Source organism: Patella vulgata, chromosome 3 (genome assembly GCF_932274485.2).
Source record: "Patella vulgata chromosome 3, xgPatVulg1.2, whole genome shotgun sequence".
Lineage (NCBI taxonomy): Eukaryota > Metazoa > Mollusca > Gastropoda > Patellidae > Patella > Patella vulgata.
The window spans coordinates 62,917,673-62,931,172 of NC_065881.2; the positions used below are offsets into that span (position 1 = coordinate 62,917,673).

General features: G+C 32.5%; 1 protein-coding gene across 2 annotated transcripts in view; it reads left to right on the plus strand.

The window, feature by feature from the left end:
• The window catches only part of LOC126814488 (uncharacterized), a 57,885-nt gene extending 50,668 nt beyond the window's left edge, over nt 1-7,217 (plus strand). Inside the window, exon 4 of one of the 2 annotated variants that reach the window (XM_050539651.2) lies at nt 4,289-7,217. In XM_050539651.2, coding sequence (XP_050395608.1) covers nt 4,289-4,407 — 119 coding nt within the window. In that variant the 3' untranslated portion in view covers nt 4,408-7,217. The remainder of the gene's footprint in view (nt 1-4,288) is intronic. The other variant, XM_050539653.2, reaches the window with a different exon arrangement.
• Nucleotides 7,218-13,500: the final 6,283 nt, after the last annotated feature.

Here is a 13,500-nt window from a genome sequence, read left to right on the forward strand (position 1 = left end):
TTTGCATGTCTCCCATTATTATTATTAATGAGAATGCTTATATTAACTTAGGTTATTTTTCATGTAATGCCTGTTCGTTAAATGCCTGTAAAACTTTTCAAAATTTAATTCTTACCTCACAATTTGAAATTGTCCAGATTTTATGTGTAGCGCAGCACCGAGTTCACAGTAACGTTTTTATACGCTCACATGGAAATGTGGTTGTATATTGCCGCCGCCCCGTCCACAATTTCTTGTGAACACCCTACAGACTACATTTATGATCTGATTGTTTTGAAATTGATATATGTTGTTTACATCAGTGAGATTAAGAATCCTATTTAATTTTCATAATTTCTGTTAATTTCTTCTGGATTTATGGCCCTTGTTTCACTTTGTTGAACCTTATGAACACTCGAATGATGAAAGTTATCATCTGATCTGTATGAAATTTATATACATACATCATTTGAATTGGTGAGTCGAAAAATCCTATTGAATTTCAGCAATTTCCGTTAAGTTATGGTCCTTGTTTCACTTTGTTGCACCTTCCGATCTGTATGGCATTTTTATACATCATATAAATTATCGAAACAAAGAAACCTATTGAATTTCAGCAATTTCCAATAATTACTTCTAGAATTATCACCCATGTTTAACTTTGAACCTTGTGGACGCTTGCATGAGTGACGAATGTTATCTTCCGATCTGTATGAAATTTAGGTGCATTATTTGAATTAGTGAAACGAAGAATCCTATTCAATTTCAGAAATTTCCAATAATTATTTCTAGAGTTATGGCCCTTGTTTCACTTTGTTGAACCTTGTGAATGCTCGAATGACGAAAGTTATCATCCAATCTGTATGACATTTATATGAGTCATTTAAATTAATGAAATGAAGAATCCTATTGGATTTCAGTAATTTCCGCCAATTATTTCTAGTGTTATGGCCCTTGTTTTACTTTGTTGACCCTTGTGAAATAAATATGCATTATTTAAAGTAGTAAAACAAAAAAGCCTGTTGACTTTCAACCATTTCTGTAAATTACTTCCAGAATTAAGTCCCGTGTGTCAGTTTGTAGAACCTTGTGAACCCTTAAATGACGAAAATTATAATCTGATCTGTATGAAATTGTCTTGTAAATACCCTCAATTACCTACAAAAGAATAAATATGCGACAACCCTTGTCAACCACTCGGATGATTTAGCAGCTGTGGACGTATCTTTAAAACTAGTTCTAAAAAGAGCCTATATGATGATTGGGTTATTCAATAAGAATTGAAGTTCTGGTAGATTTTTTTTTTTTGATAATGTTTATTCATTTATTGTACCTTGCCTTTTGAAAAAGCTGGGGACTAATAAAATGTGTTTGGGAAAGAATAACTCTGCTTTTAATTGGGGTAGAATGTTCAAACTTGTTGTTGATGTTCATTAGGTTAATGTCTTGATCGAGTTCGCTGACAAGCATTTTCTGATTACGTTGAGCAGAGATAAGCGATTTGTTTGGTCAAAACTTTGTAAAACGATGATGCTAATTCAGTGAGGTAGATGAAATGTGATGTATAGTTTCATTACATCAATATATTGACTAAGTTTGATGATGACCATTTTCTGTTCAGACTAAGAAGACATAAGTAATTTGATTTGTTGATGCTTTAGAACACAATAACTCTTGATTTGAATTGAGTAACTTGGTGTGTAGTTTCATCACATCAGTACCATGACTAAGTTTGATAATGAACATTTTCTGCTTGGGTTAAGCAGAGTGCTTTATGAAAAGATCAATGTAAAAGTAATTAATGAGTGTCGTCCTATTTATTTGGAGATTGAGGCAGAGGACATCAGCCTCACTTTTGGCTTGTTTGTTACAGTTCTGAGTTATCAACAGTTATATAGTTTAGTCGCTGTTGCTCAACTATGATTTTCGAGCCTGGTTTTCAGGACAGAGAACCTGTCATGGAAAAGAGTCTAGTCCTTCAGATGGAAACAAAAAATGCCAAGGTTCTATGTACACAATGGTGTGGACATACAATTCAAAGAAGATTTGGCAAAATCGCTGCTGTCAGACAAAATTTTCCTCATTGCACCACTGGATGGCATTTGCCCTTCTTCATAATCCCTGTTGGTGCAGGAAAGTAAGGTGTTAAAGCTCATTTCATTTATTTCTTGATGGTCATCACGTTTTGATTGATGTCATAGTTTCTTTGAACCATTATTTTGGTGCACTTTTTGAAATTCTCATTAAACTTTGCAGGCCATACTAGTCAGCTGAACTATTCATTGTAATGTGGGGCACATCATCCTCATCTCTTAATACTCAGACAAAATAATATTAATCACCTGTCAGTATTAGGCTATATAGATTATATGTTATAACTTACAATATTATAATGCAAGACAAATTAACAAAAACGTACATGTATTCTAATTCCTAGATGACAGTTTGGGATTTTCTGTAGGTTATTTTTTTAACCAGTTAGTACTAATACTAATGTTTGACAAACATATTGTGTCACACTCAATTATCTTCTATGGGTTGAAACAAAGTCCATCTTATCCATTCCATTTCCTATTAATCCTTACATCCATCAAGATTTGGTCATGCTAATTACAAAAACATTGCTACTTCTCTTTAGCAGAAATAGGACTAAAAACTGTTTGTAGAGAACCATGTTTAATATTTGACCTAATCAATGCTCTATTTAGTCTGCTTAGGTGGTATCTAAATTCTTTATTACCCGCCTTTCTCTACAGCTAAAGGCTTTTATACACTTATGAAAATTAAGCTTAGTCGTGGAGAGACAATTAAGCGCCTCTAATTGCCTAGGAATATCCAATCATTTTGCTAAAAATCAATGCTGGCTGAATAACCATGGTGACAAGATATAACTATAGGCTCTCTCACACCTCCCTTAATTAACAAGACCACTGACGGATGCGTACTTAGCACATTCACTTGCTTAATTAGGTGTAAATTGAAATTGGAAAAACGTCAGCCAACAAAATGAATTTTGAACATGCCATCTGAGGACACCAACCACGTTCTGTCAATGCCCTTATGTGTTTGGACATCTTTTTTTAAAAAAAAAATGGAGAACTCTACTAAAGAATAAATTGAAACATATGACCAATGTTGATATTATTATAGATGTTAGATGATACCCTGTTAATTGTACTAATGTCTTAGTGACCTAAATACATCATTAACATAGTAGTAGTATTATCATCATCATCATCCCTATTTTATTGATCCTACTTTCATCAACTTAATGAGTTTATTTTTATTTCCACATCAGTCAGAAAAAAAGAATCAGTCAGCGAGTAGACATTTGTTTGGAAATATGAGGCATTCCAATTTCTAACAATAATTAGGTTTAAATCTCCAATTGTATGAAAGAAATATTAAACTGATCATGATTAAATTAAAACTGAAATGTCTGTTTTATTAGATATGATCAAGTTTATTTCAACTTATAGTTATCTTCAACCCTTTACAAAAATATAATATATAGAGTAGTTGTTGCTTTTTAGTTTGTTTCAGCATAGTATAAATGTTTTAGTTTATTTCTCATTATTTATCTTGTAGGTGTAGATTTAACTATATATTTAATATTGAATAATTTCTGTGATCAAACCATCTGTGCACATTTTTCAGAATAGAATTCTTCACATAAAATTCTACATTTGGCTCATTTATTACAGTCCTTGGATATGTATTGTATTAATGTACAAAGTTAAATGTATATTGTAAACGTGGAAGACTTATTAACAGTATATTATTTAGTTACAGCTTAAATATTGGATTTTAATTTGTTAATATTCACGAGGGATTCTTTTATTACTAGTATACTGATACAGCTTATTATCTAAATACATTATTGTTATAAAAACAAAGTATTTATATGGTGAAGATATATACAGAATGCAGGATAGATAAATATAATCATCCAACTAATATGCTGTTAAATTGTATATTATAATCTATGTATTCTATCATAATCATAAAACTGTGCATGCCAAATAAATCTTACTAGTCTGCTTTCTGTAACTTTGTATAACATACTGTACTATGTAACAATACTTTCAGAATTACCAGCATTGAAGTCAACATTTTTGTAACTATTTCTGATTCAAATAGAACAGATAAATAAATATATGTTGTTTAGGTATATAAAACATCAATTTGATACTTTACAATATATTTTCTAAATCAGTTTAAAATTCATGTTACATTTTTAAAATATTTAAGAAACTGATAATTTCTTTCTTAAAATACTGTAGTAAAACACTTATTTGTTGTATTTCAGGGTTCGATTCCAGTAAAAGAGTTTCTGGTAAAATGACTGACCATTTGAGGAGAAACCACCTCTTTCTGTACAGATTATTAGTAGAAAATGGTGTCCTATTTCCGGGAGACATTACCTGAAAATACATCATGCATTAGATATGCTGTTAATTTAATTAAAACACAAGCCAAGATGATAAGAGTTTTGGAGTAGTTTAACCCACAGGTCACAGTTGAATCCAAAGCAAGGTACATACATGCATGTACTAAAACAGACCCTGGTCACACTACCTTCAACCTAATGTTACTGTCCTACTCTTCCTGAAATATGTACTGTTTGATAAGTAAGACAGGTTTTTATAGGAAGTGATTTTCATTTCATATTACTCTGCTGTAAGATCACTGCTACATCATAACCCTGCCCCACTCTGGAAGTCAGCACATTATTGTTAAATGGCAAATTACTCATTGTCCAAAAGGTAACAAGGGTTGGAATATAAATGAAATGAGCAGAAGATCTGAGTACCATTTGAATGTCTTGTTCTTCTTAGAAGGACATTTCATTCAACTTTTGTGGTTCCTAAATGGTGTATGTTTAGATATCTTCAAAACAATGTTTATCGTAATAACTTGACGTAACTGGCATGATTAGAAAGTTAGTTGAACATTGAAATGTTTTACTGAAACATTGTTATTAAATAACAGCGAAGTATAGTTATACCCATATACAACTTGTGGTGTAATATAAGTAATACAACTGAAATCATTTACCAGAGTTTATTGTCTCTATTAGTTGTCTCTATCAAAAATATGTGTACCACGATGATAGAAATGAAGCTTAGTTTATGAGAAAGATTTTATATTCATTAAGAATCTCATTTGAAGTCTCTGTGCATCATTTGTATATTTTGGAAAATATCAAATTTTCCTTATTTAAAATTTAGTTAAGAAAAGAAAATCAAAATATCAACTGAAGATGATCTCCCTGCTTGGATTCAGTCGAATCATCTGCAGTCTATGCCGAATGTTGACAAATTTTCAATTCATCATTCCTAAATTCCTCAAATGATGTTCAGAGACTGTAATTTAAAGAGGCCATATTTTGTCTCCAGGAAATTAAATATCGATAATTACATCAAGGTACATCAAGAATTGAACTCGCCAAATAAATGGAAAGATACTATGAAAAAGCAATGGTTACTTTACAATTATGCCATCTAAGTGAATATTATATACAATCTGTATACCTATATCTTGTTAGCAGATTGGTGAATGTAACTCAGATTTTGCACAATCTAATATTATCTAATTCAATTCAATGGCCATTTAATATCAAATTGCATAATCTGTTTTTCTAAATAGTTCACTTCATGTGATAAATGTAGTAAGATGAACTCCTCTTCAGAGAATGTACCTTAATTGCATATAGATCTAACATGATGACACAAATGATATTAAATTTTATTTAAAAATTGCTATATTATATTAAACATCCACATGGAATTGCTTACCTTAATGTTTAAACTATATGTCATTTGATTCAAGATGAGAATAACCCAAGCAATTATTGTAAAAAATTTATGTCTGTAATTATATTTTAACAAAGGTGATAATTATGTTATATCTCTATGATCTTGGGACTTCATTATACCTTAATATACTGTAGAATCAAATATTTAGAATTGATGTGGGAATTGATTTCAATAAAACTTTTAAGAATTGTAAGTGCAAGCTTATGTATGTGTATATTAAATTGAAAACACAATTTACTTAATTTTGATTACTCATATAATGGTCTAATCTACTCTAAACCATCAGTACCAGATATTTTTAGTCTGTGTATAAAATTGAATTCATATATTTGATATCTTGATGATGTATACTTGAAGAAATTTTAATGCTAGTGATATTGTTATCATTCCGAAACCTATTCTGTTGTGATAAGTTATAATATAATCTATCCTGCGCTTTCAAACACATTGTTTACTATAAATTCATTAAATTGTATGTCTTTAATTATGCTTCATTAATACTGTATACTTACTGTTTGTACATTGTGCCTTATTGTTTGTTTATGATAGTTATGTTAATGTACATATACATTAAATATAATATTCCATAGTCCCTTTTCTCCATACGCTTATTAAAATTGATTCATTTGATTATAAATTTTTTGTTACCTTTTGCCATCCGGTTAGTATAGTATTCTGAAAATATGGTTTAAATATCCCTTTATTATATACTTTGTCAAACAATGGTTGTGGCTTTTATAGTTTTGTTGCTGTTTAGAATAGATCATATTAACAGATCTGATAAACAATACCAATGATTAATATCAATAATAAAGTATAGGGCCTCCGTAGTATGTAACTAAACTGCCAGTTGGAAGTTAATGGAATAAATCTGTTAAAAAAACTGATTAATACAACCATTTAGCACTACTTACTAGTTGATCATATTACCAAATATATTGATCACTACCATTTAGCACTATCGGTACTAACTACGAACTAGTGGATCAAAACAGATGATCAGTACCGTTTAACAGTACCATCAAGTGAATAAAAACACTAATGATCAATATAGTTTAACACTACCAACTAGTGGATCAAAACAAATGATCAGTACCGTTTAGCACTACAAATTAGTGGATCATATTGACAAAGCTTATAACTGCCACCTGTAGACCATATGAAAATTGATATCCACTGATAGTTGCCACTACCAACAGGAAAGTAGTAGATCATATTAAAACTGATAAGCACTTCTAACAGAAAGATAGATAAAACTGATGAGCACTACAAATTGAAGGTAGTGAATGATAATAGGAACAGGAAGGTAGATAAAGGTGTTGGGCACTACCCCAACAGAAATGTAGTTAAAACCAATGAGGACTACCAACAGGAAGGTAGATAAAACTGGTGAGATGAGCACTAACCACAGGAAGGTAGTAGATAAGACTAATGAACACAGCCAACTGGAATGTACATGTAGTATTAAATCTGATGAACACAAACAGGAAAGCAGTAGATAAGACTGATGAGCATTAACAACAGGAAGGTAGTAGATAAACCTCATAAGCACTATGAACAGGATGGTAGTAGTTAAACCTGATGAGCACTACCACATGAAGGTAGTAGATAAGACTAATGAACACAACCAATTGGAAGGTAGTAGTAGTACCAACATGATGGTAGTTAAAACTAGTGAGTACTATCAACAGGAAGGTAGTAGTTAAAACTGATCAGCACTACCAACTAGAAGGTAGTGAATAATATCAAATCTGATCAGTGCTACCAATTGGGAGTAGATAAAACTCATGAGCACTACCAACAAGAAGGTAGTAGATCAAATTACTGATAAATGATACAACACAGTGGTGGTGCCGTATCAACAGTACAGTATTGTATTGACTTTAAAAAAAAAACTGATGTTGTAGTGAGTAGTAGTAAAAGACTACATGTTGGTGCAGCCTGATTTTATCAACCCCTGTTCATGTAGTTCTAAATATCTTTTTCTAAACCTAGTAATTTTGGGGGTCTTTGCAAAGCTACTTGATTGCCCATTTTAAAAAATATTGAACAAACTACTGGACTAAGTATATTAACGTAGAATTTATAGTTTTCATTTGTAGTGATCTCAAGATTTTATTTTATTCAAATCTTTTATTTATATCAGATTTATTGACAACTGTAGTATCTTAGTCTACACAGTATACATACCTATTTTATTATTAATAAAGCTTTATATCCAATAATTAAAATATATTGATACTTGTTATATCAAATCTCAAATCAAAATATATTGGTACTTGTTATATCAAATCCAAAAAAAAAGTTTGACTGTAATGGGCCTGTGGCATTTTATGATCAGGATCAATATGGATTAAGAATCAAATAAAGAGTAGGTAAATATTTTTGAAGTAAAAAATCTTTGATGAAATCTGTTAACAGATGGAAGAGAGCCAAAAATTTGTTTTAATATTAAGTGGGACATGTGTACATTATATGTGAAGGAAAATTTTTCCTTCATGCTGTTGTTTAGAAGAAAGATATACTTGTATATGTCGTGCATTATTAAATTGTAGATAAAATTGTGTCAAGTCAGCTTTTTATATACATTCATTATAAGATTGTCATATATTGCCCCCACTATATCTGTCTCAGGTCCCTTGGTTTTGGATCTGCCTACCTTACTGTTTTTTGAACAATTTTAGATTATACTTCCTAAGTTGCCTCCTATATTATTTTTTGTATTCAGAAATTAAAAGCACTTCCAGTCCTTTTTGCAGAAAAATCTTTTGGCTTATCAAACCTGTGGATAGTAAAAAATTTTCTTCTCAATTTTATTTTATTTTAAATAGGTTAGCTCATTTTGTGAATAATTAGATAAAATAGTTAAATGAATTGTATACTTAAAACATTAAATTCTGACTCTGTTTTTGTTTTTCTTACAAGTTTCATTGAAGATAGAAAAGAAAAAAAGATTGAAATTTTTTGTTATGTGATATAGACTTTTTTTGTAAATCTAGGATATTAATATGTAAAGAAGCAGTATACTTTGATCTATATAGATATGTTTATTGTTACTGTTATATCTGATATTATGCATGGCTTACTTTATTTTGCTATTAAATTTCATCTTTTTGAAATAATCTTCTATTGTCTATTCACTGAATATAAGTACCGCTAATCTGAAAGTCATGAAAACCGTGATGCAAATATTAAAGCGCTTATTGCTTATATATAGGCTACTGATAATAAAAACAAACATGCCAGATATATCACATAGATCAAAATATTTTCCAAACTGTCTAAATTCGAATTTTGTAACTTAATGAGTTTACCAGAGAGCTAATGATGCTAATAATTGAAATGGCATCTTTGCAGAGTATTTATTAGTATGTGGAAGATGGTCAATTTATGTGGAGACTGTTTGCTAGAGCACAATTAAAGATATTCAATTAATTAAGGTTCTAGCAGACGACAGGCCGATCAATATATCTCAATTATCTATATAAAATGAATAATTGCTGTTGCCACGACTTGACTTATAATAAATATTGTTTATTTCTTCATAAGACAAACCACCAAAGGCTGGATAATTACGTTACGTTGTCTCTTATGACCAGACGTAATTTATAATCATCAATAGACAATAAGCGGTATAATATTGGATATATTTGTCGACAAAATACCGCGAAAGTCGATATAAAGACGTGTGATTTTAATATTTATAGCATGTGTGGTTTACATCATTCAGGTTTGATTAATGACAGACCAGTAATTGTTCGTAAATAATCGGTAAATTAGGCTAATTAGAGAACCTAAAGTAGGTTGCTAGCTGTGTCTGAATATTTTTATTTCTTATAGATCTCTACTGATATCTAATATCTAACATTTAAATAGGGGGGGGGGGGGTGGATGGCCGAATGGTTAGCACGTGCGCGCTGTATCATACGATCTCTCATTGAGTCAACTGGCGTGGTTTCGATTCCCCGGTTGTACGTGACAAGGAGTAGGGTCGCCTGTCCAACCTCGTGGGTTTTCTCCGGGTCCTCCGGTTTCCTCCCACTGCTAAAGACCCCTACGCGCAAGTGAATTATTGAAATAAAATGGAACCATGTGTTAGTCCCGAAATGACCTAGTTTGTGTCGAGTGGACGTTAAACCCCTATTTCTCTCCATCTCTAACATTTAAATATACTTTTATAACTTGGTTGTCTATTTAAAAATAAAGCTTCAGAAAAGTATTCTATTGGCAGAGGGGAACAAGGAGAAGCATTGATGCACTCAAATGGCTGGAGCATTTTTTAGATGGTTACACATGCCCCATCACACTCCCCATTTTATGTATCAATTTAAGAGATATTTAAAAAGTTGGTGCCCGACCCACACACTTTCCGAAATCCTACATACGCCAGTGGAGCAAAGAATATGGGTGAGAGTCACCAATTCTTTACTAAGTATATGACTGTGTCCCATGGTCATTTCATGTACAATGCAATGATGATCGGTATTTATATCTTAAAGTTATGATTGTATCAAAAGATGCAATTAATGGTGTAATTAGTATCTGTTTTTGTTTTTTTTGTAATGTTCCTGGAGAAAAATAATCCTTATCAATTTAATATAAAGAGTACTGTTTTAGTTAGCTTTATTGCTACAGGCGAATGATGTTCTTCATCTTCATCGAAGTAGTTTTCAAAAAGCCACTGTGTTCACGTAATTTAATGATAGAGATCAAATTCTTTAAATAATTACAGAGTGATGTGTGTAGGAACAAGGTAATCATGTATAATATGACATCTACGTATTGATTGGGGTTTGTAATTGTCAAAATCATTACAGACATCGAATCCAATTAGTTCTATTTTGATCACGTAAACATATATTATGTTTCACGATAATATTTTTGAATCTTGAGAAAAGGATAACTAAACCATTCCGCTATTACTCATGCAAACGTGTCTTGTATAAGACAAGTTTATTTTGCGTTTTTTGTTTTTAAATTGAGGATCTGATTTTAGATCCGTTAAATTAAGTAAGAATTACTTAGAAATATATCGACTAAAATCCGCTGATTTCATTTTTACTTAGAAATCTTAAACGTCCTGTTTTGAGTGTGGCCCCGTTTCGATCTTGATTTAAAATGTATCAGGCCAGGTCTGCTCGTTGAAGTCCAATTTGACAGTTATAACGTTCCTTGCCGTTTTGGTCAAACGCAACTAACTATAGTGAACCAAGTCTGCTATGTGGGAATTTTTGCCCGGTCCACGGCGCTACGACCTTCTCTTATTTAGAATTCCAGCTGTTGGCTGTCAAGGACCTAGGTTTTTAGTCCCCTCTGAACGACTACACACATTGTTCCTTGCCACCCTCCTCTTCCGTCCTGAAACCATTGACAAGGGGAAACCACGCCGGAAAAACACAATGAACTTCATGGGCGAACGCGAGACCTGCTAATTACCGAGCGAGCGCCAGTGCCATTGTGGCTCCGAGATGATACAGCTTTAGGTAGTATTTTAAGCTTATTTTTCGATGGGTACACTTCAGCGATTTGATCCATTGCACCCTTTTAACAAGTGTTATCAAAATTCCGAATCCGAATTTTAGTATAACTATATTTATGTAAAAAGTACCAAATTGATTTGAATATGTTTAAAAGGAAACCACTGTGTATACGTATCGAAACAATTATAATTTTACAGAAAATGCTAATTTTACTAAGGGGAGGTGGGATGGCCGAATGGTTAGCACGTGCGCGCTGTATCATAAGGCCTGTCATTGAGTCAACTGGCGTGGTTTCGAATCCCCGGTTGTACGTGATAAGGAGTACAGTCGCCTGTCCAACCTCGTGGGGTTTCTCCTGGTCCCCCGGTTTTCTCCCACTGCTAAAGACCCCTACGCGCAAGATAATTATTGAAATAACATTAAACCATATGTTAGTCCCGAAATGACCTAGTTTGTGTCGTGTGGACGTTAAACCCCATTTCTCTCTCTCTCCGCTAATTTTACAAATTTATGTTAATGATATAAAGCTTACATGGAGCAAACAAATCCCCCGTCGCACCGCCTTTAGTTAATTTGATATGGTACGTTTTAAAAAGTAATTATATAGACGGTATATAGTGAATGGCGGATCAGGCTACACCAAAATCATGATCGTTCAACAAATTGATTGAAATTTAAAGAAGAAATCTTTACATCTTGGACAATAGACCAGTTATTCTAAAACAAACATGCAAATTACACAAAGAGCCACGTGGAAAGCTATCATTTAGACTTGCACATCTAACGTCAATTTTCTTGGCAGTTTTTTTTTTCTGCCATATAGCGATATAATTAGAATACTAGAACTTGGGTAACGAGACAAGTTTATTCTCGGAGGAGAATGGCAGATAATTAATCCGATATATTTGGCCCACGTAATTGCAAACTTCTCATATTCTATTGATCCAACTCTTCATTTCATAAGCCCTTCATTTTCCTTATCTCTTGCCCTCGTAGTCATCAATGTGCCCGAGAGCCAGTGATTGATAATCTATATGTGTGCTTGTTTCTTGTAAATGCGTTCTGTCGTTGCATCACTTGGCGCGTCAGTGTATCTTTGAGTCATTAAATTTCTGGTGCGGTCAGTCGAGGTCGTGTCCACAGAAATGTATCAAATCGAAGCTTTTCATTAACTGTGCGTGTTTTAACTAGTTCTCTCCGGAGAAATATACACATCTTGAGTGATTAATTATATCAGACACTCTGCTATGATAAACAAGTTGAAATTTGATTAAGATTTTCATCAATGATATGTCAATTTTCATAGCAAGAAGTCATCATACTACATTCTTGATATCCAAAACCTCTTTCCTATTACACAATCCGAAAAATAGATCTAAAATTAATCTCTCTTGATTGACAAAAAAACCAACAGACGAATCGACGTCTTAGGAAAAGGACACGCAAAAAAGAACGTTTATTTTTTTTACTCTCAGACAACATTTTCAATCATGCTAGAAACAAAACCTTGCATTATACATATGTATGTTTTTTTTCTCATATTAATAACATGAATTATAAGAATATGTATCGTATTCAGGTTTCGGAATACATTATACATTTGACAAAATTATTGTAATTTACTGATTATATATATATGTTGCATGATATTATAAGAGGGGTTTCCCAAGTACATGTACAAATGCACAAACAAATATTTTGTAAGCCATGTCACCTGTGAAGGCAAATGGAACAGGCCACGGGGTGCTTTAGCTAAATGGTGCTCAATTTTGATCTTTGATTTTAGAAGGTGAAGCTGCTGGATAGAATAAAAACCCATAGCCATTCAATATCATTCTTGTCTGCGATGTAACATCGGTGGGAGCGAACGTTAAATAAAGCTATTTCACACACACAATGCCATTCAATGTCTTCATATTGGTTTTTGTTTTTAGTCAAATATAACTAACAGCTTTCTTTTCGATGTGTCGGATTTTTTTTCTTTGATCCTATCGTACGGGGTCTGTAGAATCGTGACCTTTTATAGTGAACTCCGGGCAGACCACTTACCTTTTATTCGATGGATTTCATTGTTTCGCACCGTCGTGAAAGGGTTAATGGTGACATTTTAGTGTGTGTGTGGGGGGGGGGGGGCAGCAAAGATGTTTAAGTGATGGGTGAATTAACTTGGTAAAACTTGAAATATGATAACATCTTTGTCTCAAAAATATACTTCAAACCTA